General features: G+C 36.5%; 1 protein-coding gene across 1 annotated transcript in view; it reads left to right on the top strand.

The window, feature by feature from the left end:
- Positions 1-17,396, top strand: part of shroom3 (shroom family member 3) — a 61,535-nt gene that overhangs the window by 24,243 nt on the left and 19,896 nt on the right. The window contains exons 3-4 of the mRNA XM_016272420.1: positions 5,233-5,328; positions 15,182-15,316. Coding sequence (XP_016127906.1) covers positions 5,233-5,328; positions 15,182-15,316 — 231 coding nt within the window. The remainder of the gene's footprint in view (positions 1-5,232; positions 5,329-15,181; positions 15,317-17,396) is intronic.

Below are 17,396 nucleotides of genomic sequence, written 5' to 3'. Positions count from 1 at the left end.
ACAGTGATCCCATCCACATACTTGTATTTAAACCGGTTGTCATGTACTGTTCTGTGTTTATATAATCTTACTGAACAATGTCCCTTTGTTTGGAATAAAGTGCACCAGATTTTTTTTAATCATTTATATAAATGAGCACTTGGCAAGTCACAGCAGTGACTCAGTTTAAACTATTTAAAAACATTTTTCTAATTCCGTTCGAATTACTGTGCATGCAGGTTTATGACCTTATTAATTGTGAGATTACATGGAATATTTATGCAGTTGCCAATTCATTATTAATCACACCTCATGACTATTTAAGTAAATTGCAAATGATAAAAGGTCATTCAATTTTGTTTTTAAATAACTAATGACCAGTTACAACAGCTTCTAAAATATACATTTTACCTTATAGATTTAATGTAAAATTTTGACATTTGCATGTTGTATGTCAACTACCTGACAATTTGCTGGACTAGAGTGCAGTTTGCAGGTGCGTTTGGCTGAATATTTATTGACTGATTGAGATCATAGTGTCTGAGATTGGTTACTTACAGATTGTTGTTTTGTTTTGCATAGAATTGCATGTAATCTCCTCGTTTCCATATGCAAATGAAAGGCTTGTCTGTGTTGAGTTTTTGTTGAATACAAACTACAAAAAAAGATTCACTTATATATATATATATATATATATATATATATTAAATGTTGCTTTTCATTGCTGTGTTTTCAGCTCCGTTGTAAGAATTATTGGTTGTATTTGGTTTATGTATTTATTTATTTATTTATATAGCACTTTATACAATTCAGATTGTTTCAAAGCAGCGTCACATTAATAAATAAGAAAATAACAGTGTTAAAATTGTAAAATTAATCATTTATGAAGCAAATTCTATTTCAGCTCTAAAGTGGCTCTGATAATAGTGTCATTATTTAGCTCCGTTTAGTTCAATAACAGTGTCAAAGTTCATAAATTCAAGTTTAGTGCTGTCAGTAACTGGTCACTTTTTCAGAAACACTCCTTTATTTTGTTTTTAATAAATACTGTTCATTAAATATGTAACAGTATATATGTAAAAAGTCCAAAACAAGAAAAGAGCACAGACAAAACTATAATAATATCATCTGATCTTGTATAAAATTATCGACCTTTAATGTATTGTACGTTTTCGAATTGGTAGCTTGATTGTTGTTTAAACTACTGAAAATCATAAGTATCCTGGGAAGCTAGATATTGCCTATTATCTTGTCTAATGAATTTATTTCACCTGTTAAACATACGACTGTGTTTGGAGAAGTGTGTTCTGCTCAAGTTATCAATGTGTAGGTTTGTTTGAGTCGCCTGAGTCGAGAGGATGGGTGTATTTTGCACCTGAGTCTCCATCTAAAACTCATTAGATTTACTGTCTGTAAATTAGAGAACTAGCTAAACAACACGATACTCACAAAACAAGATAATATTTAGCGACGGCTGTCTGGCATTGTGTTTATGATGGTGTTGTTTTAAGCCTTTTTGGCGTCACACGAGCCGCTGGAGTCACTGTAAACACAGAGAAAGACAGAGCCAAAGCAGGATAAAGGAAAGAGCTCTTCTCTTCATCCAGAAAGCAGTGAAGTCAGGTTACTGTGTTTGTTTTTAGGAGGCGTCACTAAAGGTCAGCGTGTTTGGTTGTCACTTAATTTATTAGCAAGCTTTGTTGAAGTTCTTGTGTGGTTTTAAAGTAGAAAGAACACTTAATCTCCAAAGTGAATATTCCATTGAAAGCAGCGTTTCAGCTGGTTGATTTTATGGTTGGGTGCGTTTCACTTGAGACGCATGTAAACAAAAGAAGAGGTCAGATCAGTTAGGAAAGGTTCAAGCGTGTGGGTGGCGTGAAATATTTACACACACACACACAAAAGCGGAGTTTGAGTCTATACTAGTTATTAGACTTTTGTAGGTGCAATACTCTTATAAAGCAATTTGAGTCTATAATTTATAAAGAAGTTTTGCCATTTAAACAGATTTTTACATGTAAGTGGTGCTTGTAAAATACACTGCCACAATTCTAGGGTGATGCTATGCAGTTGTAGCGAAGGTGCGTTGTTTTTAGCACAATGCTGTGCAGTTGTTTTTGTGTTCTGGTGGTTGCTACACTATCAGAAAAAAAGGTACAAAAGCTGTCACTGGGGTGATACTATTGACCTGTACCTTATTAACTCCTGCATTTTAGTACCTTAAAAGTACATATTAGTACTTAAAGTGTATATATTAGTACCTAAATGGTACATTTCAGCACTATTGATAACTTTTGTACTTAGTTTTTTTTTTTTCTAAGAGTGTAGGTGGTTATTAGCTGTCAAAAGAGCCAAGGCTCAAATATGATTATTTCTGGTCCCTACATATTTCTCAGTTCCCTCCATTTAAAGTATTCATTTTAGCTATATTTTTAATGCTTAGAAGTTTAATATTTTGTATTATATGGGTTGGCAAACAAATGTATTATGGGTGTTAGATTATGGGAGTTTGTAAGAAAAGAGTCTTTTGCTCACCAAGGCTGCATTTATTTGATCAAAAATACAGTAAAATCAGTAATATTGTGAAATATTATTACCATTTAAAAGAACTTTTGTCTATTGTAATATATTTTAAAATAATAAAATAGTAATTTATTCCTGTGATCAAAGCTGAATTTTCAGCACCATTACTCCAGTCTTCAGTGTCACGTGATCCTTCAGAAATCATTCTCATATGCTGATTTGCTGCTCGAGAATCATTTCTTATTATTATCAGTGTTGAAAACAGTTGTGCAGCTTAATATTATTGTGGAAACCATTTTTACAGGATTATTTGATGAGTTGGATGTTTAAAAGAACAGCATTTATTTGAAATAGAGATCTTTTGTAACATTATAAATGTCTTTACTATCACTTTTGATCAATTTAATGCATCCTTGCTGAATAAAAGTATCAATTTCTTTTCTACAAAATCTTACTGACCCCAAGCTTTTGAATGCTGTCTGTAAGCAGCGTTGGGGGTTAGTGGTTTACAGGAAGTTGCATGCTGCTCACATCTCTATGGTGACCACCGAGGTCCTCCGGGGGGCAGGTATGCGAGGAATGCTGGGGGCATTTGAGCAGAAGAGTTCAGAGATGCACACGCTGGCTTTAAAATCATGGATTGTTAATGTGCTGATCCGAGATGGTATATCAAGCCTCCCTGCTCCAATAAATGTCCCTGCATTTCACAGGCCAATTAAAGTGATTAATAGAGATATAATTAGATCAATGCACACCTACAGCAGTCGGGCCGATCTCACCCTTCTGAAGAAAGAGTGATAAATCAAGCTTTAAAAGAGAAAGAACATTTGAAAGAGAGGTATGCAGAATGCTGTTCACTTTTAAAGGGATAATCCTTAAAAAATATTCTCACGCTCATGTTGATCTGTAAAAGGAGTTATTTAGAAAAATGTTCAAGCTGCTCTTTTTTTACACAGTATGATCTCCTTTAAAGGGATAGTCCACCCAAAAATTGTTACTATGTACCCTCATGTTGTTCTAAACCTGTATGCATTTCTTTTTTCTTTGGAACACAAAATAATATATTTTGAAGAATGTTTATAATCAAACCGTTTCAGTTTCTATTAGACTTCCATTGTATTTTTATCCATACAATGGGAACCAAAATTGTTTAGTTACTGACATTCTTCTAAATATTTTCTTCTGTGTTCCACAGAATAAAGAAATGCATACTGGTTTAGAACTTTTAAGGGTGAGAAACAGATTTTACATTTTTGGTTGCACCATCCCTTTAACTAAAAGTTTGTTTGGAATGCCTTTGTGTTGTGTTAAAGCTTTCAAAACCCTTTAAAAAGAACGTGATGACACCTTCTCTAACTATAGGAATGCTGTGTCAACATTACAGGCTTTTCTCAGTGAGATTGAAGGGCTTCTGTTTTGCTGTCTAAGCTCTTGTAGTTGCCGTTTGTGCGGTAGATGATACTCCTCATACACAAACAAACACACAAAACACTTCTCACCACAAATGCTTTGTAATATTTTTTCTTCTATAAGAAATAAGCATTCAGTTTATGAAATAAGTGGTGAGGTTTGTGTTGTTGTTTTGTTTTTTTTAAATAATTTATAATTTTATTCAGCAGGAATGCATTAAAAGTGACATATCATGGAAATCTAACTTTTTCTGTGTTTAAGTGCTATAATCGGGTCCCCGGTGCATCTACCAACCCAGAAAACGTGAAAAATAACAACCCAGTAATTAAATTTTTTTTTGGTAAGCCTTTCTCTGCAAGCTTGTGAAAAAACGAGCCGATCAGATATCGCTCCCCCTGTGACATAGAAAAGGGATCTTATTATAATATTACCGCCCCTTAATCTGCATGTTTCCACTCACTCACGAGAGCAGTGGATTTATTGATTTATTTACTGTATATTGCTGCTGCCACACAGATCTCGTATAAACCTGCTATTTCTTTCCCAGCAGTTTACCTTCACAGACAAATGACTGTTTTTGTAACCCATGTGTGTTTTTAACATAAATGTGTATTTGACAGTTTAAGCGCATTAAGACATGAAAGAGAACTTGGCTTTATTGTATCCTGTCCTTCAGGTTAAAAATTCTCTTGTGTACAACATCCATGTGAGCATGTGGTGAATGGACTGGACGGTGCCTCCTTTGTCAAATACAACTGAGTCAAACCCAAGAGCCCATATAATACATTCACGTGAACGTGTAAAAAGAGACAGAGAGTCAAAAGAGTCAGAGACTCATCCTCTCTCTGACCAACACTGATTCTGCAAAAATACATGATCTAAAGACAAACAGACGCATGTCATTTACAAAGTAACCAGTGCACTCATACCGTCTAGACTAGGGATGTGCGAAATTACATATTTTTGCAATTGCCTCGTCAAGCCCTGTTTAATTAGGCCGCTTTAGTCATGTCCTTCAGATGCATTTCTTAGAAGGCGTTCACATATGACGCAGACTTGTTGTTGATCTGTTTTTAACTTAATGAGATCATGGTTGAGATGTCATAACCAGGACAATCTCTGAACAAGTTCTTAAAGTTTTAGTTAAATAGTCTTGAGAGAACAGAATAGGAAGTTTAGATTAGTTATGGGCATTTGATCATGCATCACACTTGTTTTATTTTGAAAAGAGCTGTTTTGTTTTCCAAGATACGAGTGCTTTAACTGCTTGTGATTTATAAAGAATGCATGTCTAACCTAAATGTTTGTTTGTGTTTGTAGAGAGTGTTGTCCAGGTCCTTGCTGTTCTGACCCGCGTCCTCTTAGTCCTTCCAGAGACTGCAGATGCAGTGGAGTCAAACTACGCATCAAAAACAGGTGTGCATGTGTGAAGAGCTCAACCCGCTGTTGATCTTTGTGTTTGGTCATCCCCCGAGTTGTTTTAGATTGAGATACTATTATAGTTTTTATTAATAGTTTGAATTCATTTTTGAATTTAATTTTAAAGTTTTGTGTTTTTGTCATTTTTATTTTATTTATTTATTATTTTAATTTTAAAGTCTTATTATTGTTAGTGTTATTTTAGTACATCAAGTTAAACTAAATGAAAATGAGAAATGTTTACTTGGCAACTGGCTGAAATAAAAATAAACTAAAATAAATTATTTCTTATTAATTATTAATTATTGTTTTAGTTAACTATAATATCCCTGATCTGCACACAAGGTCATTCATCGGAGGCATTTCTAAGGAAACAGAATCTCGCTTTTATTTTTGAAACAGGAAATGAATGTCTCTCACAGGAAGAGGAAGTGTTGAAGTGGATTTTGGTTTATGGTTCCCAGTCGGTCACGTCAGGGGTGACTGTCAGTGCATCCCGTCTCTGTTTACTCTAAATCCACTATTATTGAGTTGTTTATGGGGTTTTCAAGGGGGTTTTTGGAGAACTGCAAGATTTTGCTGTTTTCTTGCATACCAAAATGAACTTTTCCCTTTTTTTCTAGTTTCTGTCTGTTTCTCTTCCTCTCGTTCTGTGTGTAAATAAAACTGGAGTACTGTGTACAGAAGCTGTAAATAGCGAGACGGCCCGATCCTTAAAGGGTTAGTTCACCCAAAAATTCTGTCATTAATTACTCACCCTCGTGTTGTTCCAAACCCGTAAGACCTTCGTTCATCTTCGGAACACAATTTAAGATATTTTTGATGAAATCTGAGGGCTCTCTGAACCTCCCATAGACCGCAAGGTAACTACCACGTTCAAGGTCCATAAAAGTACCAAGATGATCGACAAAGTAGTCTGTGTGTCTTCAGTGGTTCAACTCAGTGGTTCAACTGTAATGTTACGAAGCTACGAGAAAAAAAATTTTTGCGCAAAGAATGACGCGAGTGTGTGGCGGGTCAGCGGGGCCACACGTTCGCGTCATGGTACCGTCGTGAACGCGCGTCCACAAGTGACGCAGTAGAAACGAAAATGTGGAATAAAGTCGTTATTTTTGTTTTCTTTTGTTTTCAAGATGTCGAACATCTTGGTATTTTTCTGGACCTTGAACGTGGTAGTTACCTTGCGGTCTATGGGAGGTTCAGAGAGCCCTCAGATTTCATCATAAATATCTTAAATTGTGTTCGGAAGATGAACGAAGGTCTTACGGGTTTGGAACAACACGAGGGTGAGTAATTAATGACAGAATTTTCATTTTTGGGTGAACTAACCCTTTATACTCACTTTTATCCGAATAAGGTTTTAAAAGAAAGGTCGAAGAGTTGAATTTGGACATGATGGCAGGCTAAAAGACGTACTTTCATTAAAACAGGGACCCGGTTGACATCAAGCAGTTTATATGTCCAATTTTTGTACAAGAATCACTTGTGTGTGTGTGTGTGTGTATATATATGTATATATATATGGGAGTCATTCCACGAAACAGGTACGATTTGGGCTTTCACATTTTTTGATTTTTTACCCTAAAGTATTCTTCTGTAGGTTTCTCCTGTCTCCACATATGATCATAGAGTTCAACTAGAGTGACCATCAGGTTCTTGGTCACCAGTCTAACCAAAGCCCTTCCCCATCGATTGCTCAGTTTGGCCAGAAGGCCATCAGCTCTAGGAAGAGTCCTGGGCTGCATTTCCCAAAAGCATCATAAACTTAGGTACATCGTAGACCCATTGCCTTACAATGCTTTTGGGAAACGCAGCCCTGGTTGTTTCAAACTTCTTCCACTAAGAGTAACGTAGACTACATGCTTCTGCAAACCTTTAATGCAGCAGAAATGTTTCTGTATCCTTCCCGAGATCTGTGCCTTGATACAATCTTGTCAAATATAATAATTCATTTAAATTACTGAATAACTTCAAAACCAAAGCGTTTAAAACACAACCCCATCACAATCTCACAACCCCGTTATGATCGAATAAGTAACGGGGTTGAGTGTGGCGGGGTTGTGATTTTTTGCTCAAAATGGCCACTGCTCTAAATGTAGTGAATAACAGGAGAGCACATGGCATGCATGATATTAAGAAATTATGTATATTGTTGAAATAAAAAGATCATTTTCACAAGTAATAGATTTCTATCTTTATTTGATGGAACGGGGTTGAGTCGTTAAGCTTGACAACCACAATATCACAATATTAATAAGTTATAGTTATAAAAGAAGGTGGGAACTTGCCTATGTTTGCCCACAATGTTGTTCAGAAGACTTATATGATGTCACCTCCTGTTAATGATGTCACATAAGGATCAGTAAATAATTTTTATGGGGGGATAATGATTTGTGTAACGGGGTTGAGGGGTTACTGAGGTACGGAACTAAATAATATGATTTTAATGAATAATCATGAATTTACTAAGAAAAAAAACATGATATGAGAATGGCATAATTTATGAGAATGGCAAACTGTATGGACTTTTTTCTAATTTTATTATTCATATCCCAAGTACACTTTCATAGAAGGCCATGAGGGACATGACAAAATAGGCGGTGTCAACTGAAAAAAAACAAGATAATTTATAATATTAAAATGTATGTCATGCTTTTAAACCTTATTAAAGGAGACATTTCAATTAATACAAAAAGCTTTTAAAAATAGATTTTGGGGACCCAATAGATAAAATACACTTAAAAAGGTCAGAGGGACTCAAATCGTACCGGTTTCGTGGAAGTGAAAATAAATACAGTAAATATATGTTAAAGAAGATTTCTATTTCAACTAAATGCTGTTCTTTATAACGTTCTATACATCAAAGAATTCTGAAAATAATGTTTCCACAGAAAATATTAAGCAGCACAACTGTTTTCGACATTGATAATAATAAATGAAATGTTTCTTGAGCAGCAAATCAGCATATTAGAATGATTTCTGAAGGATCATGTGACACTGAAGACTGGAATAATGATGCTGAAAATTCATAATTGCATCACAGGAATCAAATACATTTTAAAATATATTCAAATAGAAAACTGTTATTTTAAATTGTAATAATAGTTCACAATTTTACTGATTTTACTGTATTTTTAATCAAATAAATCCAACCTTGGTGAGCAGAAGAGGGTTTTTTTCAAAAACAAACAACCCCAAAATTTCTGAATAGTAGCTATATGTAAATATTTAATCATAATATACTGTAATTTCAAATACATAAGTATATGAGAAAGGAAATGTATTTTGTATTGGTCCGACAGATGGCGCGCTGATCACCCCAGAGACACAGCGGCAGATAACGTGCACAATATTCCGGCCCTTCTCATCTAAACACAGATACTGAACGTGACTTAATTTTGTCCGTGTTTAGTTGCCATCCTCAAACCCGCCAGATTTGTGAGATTACCTAGTTTGAGTGCTTGTTTTGGATGCTCCACTCACGTCTGTGCTCTGAACATGCATTCATGGACGTCGCAACGCTACACAAGACCTGAAAGGGAAAAAAACCGTTTAGGCAGTCCGTTCCTGCAGCTACTGGAGTTTTGATTAGACTTTTATAGAAACGGAGTGATTTGACCATTTTAAGATGTTTGGGTGGAAAAAAAAAAAAAAAAAAAAAAACAATGAATAGAAATGGAACCAAGACAGCAGTGTTCCAGGCTCACCCAACAGTTTAGAGCAGTTATTTACATGCATGTATGTGTTATTGTACACATACATTAGGTATGCAGAGAACGATTACAGGAAGTGAGTCTAAAGTGCCTTGGGATGAAAAACTCTGGCATCTTAAATTCTCTTTCATCTTTCTCTTTCACTTGCGTGGTTTTCTCCATAACACTGTAGTCGGTTCTTAGAAGAAGCTTCTTTTAAGATGTTAATAACGTCTAGTTCACTCGCAGTTCATCTGTCATGTGTGTTTTGCTCCGTGTTCCTGGATTGTGAACATTCCAGTGTTATTCGCACACTCCAAGGTAGGATTTCCCATAATCCCACAGTGACATGCATTAATAACACAACCTGTCTCCCCCTGGATAGCTTCAGTCTGATGAACCATGTCAGCTTAAAGAACTCTACTGAAGACAGTTGCTTCACCTAGACTGCAATGGTCATGAGATCCCATCCAGATGTAAGCTTGCATCCCAGGCATTTTACATTGAACACATTTTTACCGAAAAAAAAAATCTATTTAAAATAAATGCTGTTCTTTTGAACTTTCTATTCATCATAGAATTCTGAAAAAAAGCACAAAAAAAATGTATTGTAAGTTAATTGCATAATTGCATTTCACAATATTACTGTATTTTTGATCAAATAAATACAGTTTTTGTGAGCATATGAAACTTCTTTAGAAAAAACAACAATAAAAATTAACGGTGTTGTATATATACCTATACATAATGAAATTGCATGCTGTCCCATCACCATTAAGGTACGTTTAGTGCATGGAAGTATGTAAATTGTGAAACCTGCGATCTCATCCATGAAACCTTTGCAGGTGTTTTGAGTTGATTAGCTGATTGGCATATCACCATATTCTAATTTGTTGAGATTGATCAATGTGAATTGGTGGGTTTTTGTTAAATGTGAGCCAAAATCATCACAATTAAAAGAACCAAAGACTTAAACTACTTCAGTCTGTGTGCATTGAATTTATTTAATACACGAGTTTCACAATTTGAGTTGAATTACTGAAATAAATGAACTTTTCCACAACATTCTAATTTATTGATATGCACCTGTATATCTAATAGACACCTCTCTAGACAGACAGTATTTAACGAGCATCTCCATTCTCCTGTGGAAGCCCACCGTTCCCGCCTAATCCAATTCTCCAATTTCAGCTTCCTCTCAGATCAAACAGATTAGCGCAGTTGACGAGCCGCTTTCCCAGGGATCAGATAAGGTTTCTGCAGCAGGACACACCCTCTGCAGTCTGGCCCAGCCGGGGAGGCGACGAGAAGGCCCGAGAGAGACGGTTTTGGGGTTTTTGTGTGGGTCAGACCCTTTGGATTCCCTAGGAGTCAGATTACCATGAAGCGTCTCTCCTGGGAATGATGGGATGCCACAGAAATCAGCAGTTATTGTACTCGGGTGATGTAAAACTTCAGTGAATGGAGCAATATGTCACCACGTCGCTCGCGTCCAGTGGCCTTGTTCTGCAGACAGGTGAAGACACCTGTGCTATTACACCTACCCATATTCCCTGCAGGCCCGGAGACGGCTGTCACCGACACATGAAAGCAACCCTGCGACACACCCCAACTATGGCCTTCCTGTTCCCATAATGCCTTCTGGGCACGGATAGGCTTGTTGACTTGTCTGGGATCACGTGGATGATCCTGATGACGAAGAGGGAGAAAAGAAAGGAAGAGAGGAAGATGCACACAAAGGCCAGTCTTTGTTTGACGTTATGAACACATGCTATCATGTGTTCACATTTGCTCCTGGCTGTCTGTGCAGTGCGTTATTTGACTATTTATCCCAGTTTCTTATATCCAACACTTTCTAATATCCAATCCCACAAAGGAAGCTTTTTCCTCCATATCTTCGTTTTTGAAATATGTTTGTCCAGTGCTGGCGAGGACAGGATGTTTATTCTAGTTCTTATCGTGACTTTTTAATGACGCTTAATTGCGTGTTTTAACGTTCTTTGCGTCGTCAAACTGCACCCTGCCAACCTTCCAGCCGCTTTGCATTTTACTCTCAGTTTATCAGAAGACGGCTAAAGACGGCATGGAGCTGCTTGGGGCATTTTACCGCAAAAAGGTGCGGAGGAAGCAGAAAACGAACCTCGGGAGATCGGACGGGGCGCTTTGCAAGGCGCCGTCGGAGGCCGGCATCAGCGGTCTGGCCACGGGATTGATCTCTAAAGTGCTGAGACTGACTGCAAGGTAACTGCTGAGCGCTCGGTAAGGGAGGATAGCGAGGGAATGATGGGTTGCAGGTCAGGTAATGCTTTAACCAAAGTGCTACTGGGTTTTAGGAAAGGCCTTGACTACTTGCTTTATGAACCTACCAAGTTCAAGGAAATTAAAATTCTGTCATGATTTAAGTCACCCCAAACCCATAGAGCTGTCTTTCTTGTGTGGATCATAACCCCATTGACATTCATTGAATGGGATTTCATTTTTACCTGTAATTCCATTTCTAATTCTAATACTAGTAGTAGTATTTACAGTCACTTTAAAAGCAGTGTTTTTGGTCACACTTTATTTTAAGGTCCAATTCTCGGTATTAATTAACTATCAACTACAATTTATGCCTCAATAAACTCCTAATTATTGCTTAGTAGTTGTTAAGTTTAAGTAGTGGGTAGGATTAGGGATGTAGAATATGGTCATGCAGAATATGTGCTTTATAAACACTAATAAAAATGACCAATATGCTAGTAATATGCATGCTAATAAGCAACTAGTTAATAGTGATAATTGGTCCCTATACTAAAGTGTTACTTAACTTTTTTAGTATTATTTACTGTATATACTGTTATAATATTTCTTCATATTTTTAATTTGATTTCATTTTTAGATTTTAGGTTTACATTTAAAATTTTAGTTCAATTTATAGTAATTTTGTAATGCGTTCTGTCATTTGTATTAGTGTTTTTTTATTTTATATATTGCTGTTTAGGTGTAATTTAATTTTAGTTCCATTTTAGTTTTCATTTATTTGCAGTTTATTCCTTTTTGTGCTTCATTGTAAACATTTCAGTTCAACAAGTTATTCTAATATTTTTATTTTATTATTTTATTTTAATTTCATTTTATAATTTATTAGTATTATTATTTCAATTTACAAAAATGTTTTAATAATTCTATTTTTAATTAATGATAATCACCCTGTCCCTTATAGTATTTTATATTATGACATATAAATAATCTCTTGTCGATCAGGTCATCCAGGGCATGAATCCACAATCTGAATATGATATGATTAATCATTACAGCAACTATTTCAAAAATGCAACATAATTATCCTCCCTTGATAAAATATCTGCGTTCCTGTGAATCTACTTCTAGATCAGCGTTTCCTGTTTACAGAATTTCCGATCTAACTGCAGTTCGAACCATCATACGGTGGTCAGAAGTGTTTTCTGTTCTTTGCTCAACATTGATTGCAAATGTTAAACTTATGGGAGTCATTATGACAGATCTTGTCCAAATCTAGCCTGGTCAGAAGGAGTGGCCCTTTGGAAGAGGGTGTGTTAAAGCAGCAAGAAAGTCACTTCCATAGCAACATGTCATAAAAGCCAGATGTTTTGCAGATGCAGTGTCAGATCTGTCTCCATAGAGCAGGGTCAAAGTTCAAGGCAGTGGGTTGTTAAGGAAACAAACTATGTGGAGGCTAAGACACTTCATTGTCCTGAGAAATGTGATCAGTCTGAATCATGTAGGTGCAGCTTTGTGGAGGACATTGCAGCTCCTCAAACGAAGACTTTTTATCTTTTTTTTATTTTGTAGTGATTTATTATAATAGTACCGTTTCTTATTTTGTATATATAAAACATTAAAATCCTAAAACAAAGAATAACTAAATTTTTTATTTTACAGTGATATATTAGTAATATTTTTATATTTTTATTTAACAATAATAATAAATAATGACGATAATACATTAATTACAATATTTAATTTTATAGTCATATACATTTTTTTACAGGGTAAAAAAAAAACACATTTTAAAAGTTGCATTAAGCATTTAAAGCATTTGAAATCACAATCACAATTTTTTTATCAGAAAAGAAGCAATTAGATTTCCCCCCCCCAAATCATACAGTCCTACTTCCTAAAAACGTTCTTGCACTACAATACTCATGCCCTAGAACAGGGGTTCTCAAAGTCTTCATTCAAAGGTCCAAATCTGAATTTTCATCAGTGTCAAAAGTCCAGACCGGAACAATTGGTTATTACAAAACTTGTTTTTAATAAACATACATAGCATGCATAACAAATAAACATTAATAAAAATAAATAAAAATTCCCTATGCATTCAAAATACATTAATAACAAGTGCAAGAGTGGCAAAACAATTAATTTAAGTGTCAGCAATAGAGGTCGACTGATAAGTGTTTTTCTCTGGCCGGTGCCGATATTTAGAAATCAGGGCAGCCGATATATGATGCTGATTTTTTTGACCGATATGTTTGGCCGATTTTCTTTTTTTTTTCCCCCTTTTCTCATAAAAGAGAGTGGAGTAAATGTTTATTGCAGGGCACAAGATGGTAATACTAGTAGTAGTAGCCTAATTCATATTAATAGGCCTAATACATGGCTCAAAACTTAAGCACCTTCTCAAAACAGTTCTGAAGCATGCTTTTTGTTTATGTTTGCTGACACACACCAGTGTTTCCCACAGACTTGCAAATGCAAATTCATTCTCTGCCAGTAGGAGGCGCTGTTGGAGCGGGAGAAGTATAGTGGTTTCCCCGGTAACAACTGTAATCAAATAAGCACTGCGCTCACAAACGCTACTTTATCAGCCATTACAAGAAAGACTAAATGAAAATGACATAGAAGCTTTTCTGAAAATACATTCATATAAAAACACCCGCCTGCATTTTAATATTGAAATGTTTATTCAATGCAACATAAGCCTTTTGGAAAATCTATTTGTGGCAGTCAGTTTTGATATTGTGACGGGCCGCCACAAATAAATCAATGTATGGGAAACACTGGGCACTGCTATAAGTCAAATGGCCATAATCTAAGTGATGATAAAAAATTTTAAAATACTCATATTAGCAGTGAAATGTCGCCCGATTATGTCAAACGTAATATGCTCACTGGATGTCATGACAACAAATGTCATGAGGGAAAAGTTTCAATATCTCGATGCTTTCATTTTGGACCATCTTAAAAAGGCATTAAAAAAAACTAAACAAATTATTTACAAGTTTAACATGCATTTATCAAATTAGGAAATATAATTAGTGCTCTTGAAATACGAAATGGGGGCGGGTCCGGATTGAATTCCCCCAGGAGTCCGGACTTTGAGAATCACTGCCCTAGAACTTTAATGCTCCATTCAAGCCCAGAGTTACAGAATGGCGCAATTCTAGAAGAGCACTAACAGAGGTATGTGCTACATTTGCCCAGTCAGCTGACTGAACATGATCTTTAGTCTCATACTGGCTTTGTCTTTATGGGTACTGATCTCACACCATCATTAAAGACCTTAGTAGGTCACTTCAGTCAGCAGACTGGTTGGGCACAAACTGGCATTGTGTGTGTGTGTGTGTGTGTGTGTGTGTGTGTTTGAATGTCTGGAGCAGCAGTAGGTACAGACAGTCTGCTGATCGTTTTATGAAATACATTCATTATGTTCCACGCAGTTTGAAACCAAAAATGTTTTTGTTTTAGACAATGCCGGCATTCTTGCCATGTTTCGAAAACAGTTTAACACTCTGTGCCAAAAAAAAAAAACAGAAATAGAAATCTACTTCCAGCTTCCCAGAATTAAATTTCTCATTCTTATGAATTAATATTATAATACATAAATGTTCAATCTGTCAGTGACTAGATTAGGAAATATCTATTTACTGATGTTTATATAGTGAGATTCTGGTAATAAGGCAGTGCCCCATTCTTCAGGGATGTTTTGATCCTCAGTGGCCTTGACTACACAAGACAATGCATGCTGTATGTTTACATTTAACTACTTTGACTTCTCGCCAAACTATGTTTTTGTATATTAGCTTAGTTTTTTGTGAAAGCATAGTTACTATATTTGTGTTTAACTTTATGCATTTGAGTTGCGTTCTGCAAAAGAAATGCATAGATTTTTATGTCTTTACATCTCTCTTTCCCAGACGGAGTGAGCCTGGATCTCGACCTCATTCTTGGCATTCTACGAAGCTGGGCGAGGGTCCTCAGGACTCAGACAGCATGATGCAAGTCACCCAGGGTGGTGTGGGAGCCCCCTGGCACCAGAGCTACCACTCCAGGTCAGTGCAACTCAAACACACCTGAAGGCTGATGCCTCTGTTTAAGAGCAAACAAAGTAACAGTCTGCCTTTCCTTCTATATTTCACAAGGATAGCATGTCAGATTCAATCATGACCGAAATATAATAATGAAGATGACATTTTTCTACAGTTCCCAGCAATGCAACTGAAGGATCGGCCAAGTCAGCTTAGCAATAATCCACTAACAATGAACACATTTATTCAGAGAGAGAGAATATTGCGTCCTTAGCTTGCAGCACCTGATTTGACTTCATGAGGTGTTTCCTATAAATTGCAACCTCTTTGGCAATTTTTCAAATTTTATTGATTAATTCGAAATTTAAAGGGGTCATATGATGCTGCTAAAAAGAACATTATTTGGTGTAATGAAATTGTGTTTATGCGGTTTAAGGTTTAAAAAAACACATTCTTTTCCACATACTGTACATTATAGTTTCTCCTCTATGCCCCGCCTTTCTGAAACGCGTCGATTTTTACAAAGCTCATCGTTCTGAAAAAGCGAGGTGTGCTCTGATTGGCCAGCTATCCAGTACGTTGTGATTGCTCGAATTCCTCAAGCGTGTGACGGAAATGTTACGTCCCTTACCATATTGTGATGCCTGCGGCAACCACATGTGACGACCCCGGGCTGGACTCCGCTTCGTCCACGGTGAAAGCCGATCCAGCGATCGACAGCGCGAAGTTGAAGTATTTCAGTATTTCCTCAGCGACCAGCATGACCAGGCATGACGAAGCGATATCGTCCTCTTTTGGAAGGCCAAACAAAGTAGTTTAGCTTTCACAACGAAGCACACAGCGACTTCACGACATGGCGGCGGCGGCAACAATACTACAGCGAGAATAAAAGTTACGCCTTCTTTCTTTGCGTGAACATTTGGGCGGCATTATGCAAATCTTCCCACATCGTGATATAGATATGTGGGGGCGTGTTAGAACGAGCCGTTTTAGGTAGGTGTGGCTGACTCTTAACTTTTATAAAGAATATCTCTTTGGATTTGAGACTTTAGTTTTTGCAACTTTACAGATCTTCTTTATGCAGCCCTACTCTTGAAACATGAATGTTATCGAGCATGCCACATACATAAACTAAAATATTTTAAATATGCTCTTGACTGTTTAATTTAAGTGGCATGTGTGTGCATATTAATAACCAATGGCTTGAAAGGTCCAGTAGATTAATGTTTCTAGATATGAATGTTGATTATCTCAAAAGTGACTCTATTGTCTTTCTGTTGATAGTTTTCCTGTTGTGAATGATCATGGACATAATTTATTTAGTTGCTGCATACTTCCCCCCCCCAAACATTCAAAAACCTTGTGAGCTTGTTATCTCGGTCATTATCACTGTATTTAGTCCAGAACGTTCAAGGGCCATCAATGATGACACTGAAAGAAAAACATTTAGAGTGTTTGAAGGGGACCAGAGAGCTAAGCATTGACGCACGGTCTAATGAAAAAAACATTCTTTGGGATGACACTCCCTCAACAACCCTCTGAAGGTTCCCATGGCAATGGTCACCAATAGCGTTCCACTTTTTGAGACCCGGTGGTCATTGTTTGATGGACTGACTTGTGATTGGTTGATCTAGTTCTTAGAGGGGTAACTGCAAAGCTGTTGACAATGGGTCAGTGACATCATGTTAATTATACCAGCAGAAATACCAGCGGCCTGATGCCAGCTTTCAGAGTCCGGCAATCACATACCCATAAAAGGGCAGTCGCCTCAGCAGACCCAGTGCATCACACGCAAAAACATATTGCCATGATTCCAACCTTTACGTAGCCGATTCCAACCTTTACATAGCCAATTCCCACAGTCAATGAGTTTGGTAACAGATCTAACGGTGTAGATTTGTCACATTATCATTAGGCCAGGGAAGAGAGAAGAGGAAGTACAAAGAAAGGAAATCTCAATGCAAATTCACTACAACTTGATGGATTTTACGGTGTAATCGACACCAGATATGTTGTAAACAGTCCAGACATCAATAACATCAATTGCATTATCAGGTGTAATCTAATCTTTGTTCTTTATAGTGAATAATTGAGTTGCAAGGAT

Source organism: Sinocyclocheilus grahami, unplaced genomic scaffold (assembly GCF_001515645.1).
Source record: "Sinocyclocheilus grahami isolate Dianchi unplaced genomic scaffold, SAMN03320097.WGS_v1.1 scaffold70.1, whole genome shotgun sequence".
NCBI lineage: Eukaryota > Metazoa > Chordata > Actinopteri > Cypriniformes > Cyprinidae > Sinocyclocheilus > Sinocyclocheilus grahami.
This window is presented reverse-complemented; position numbering and strand designations above follow the sequence as displayed.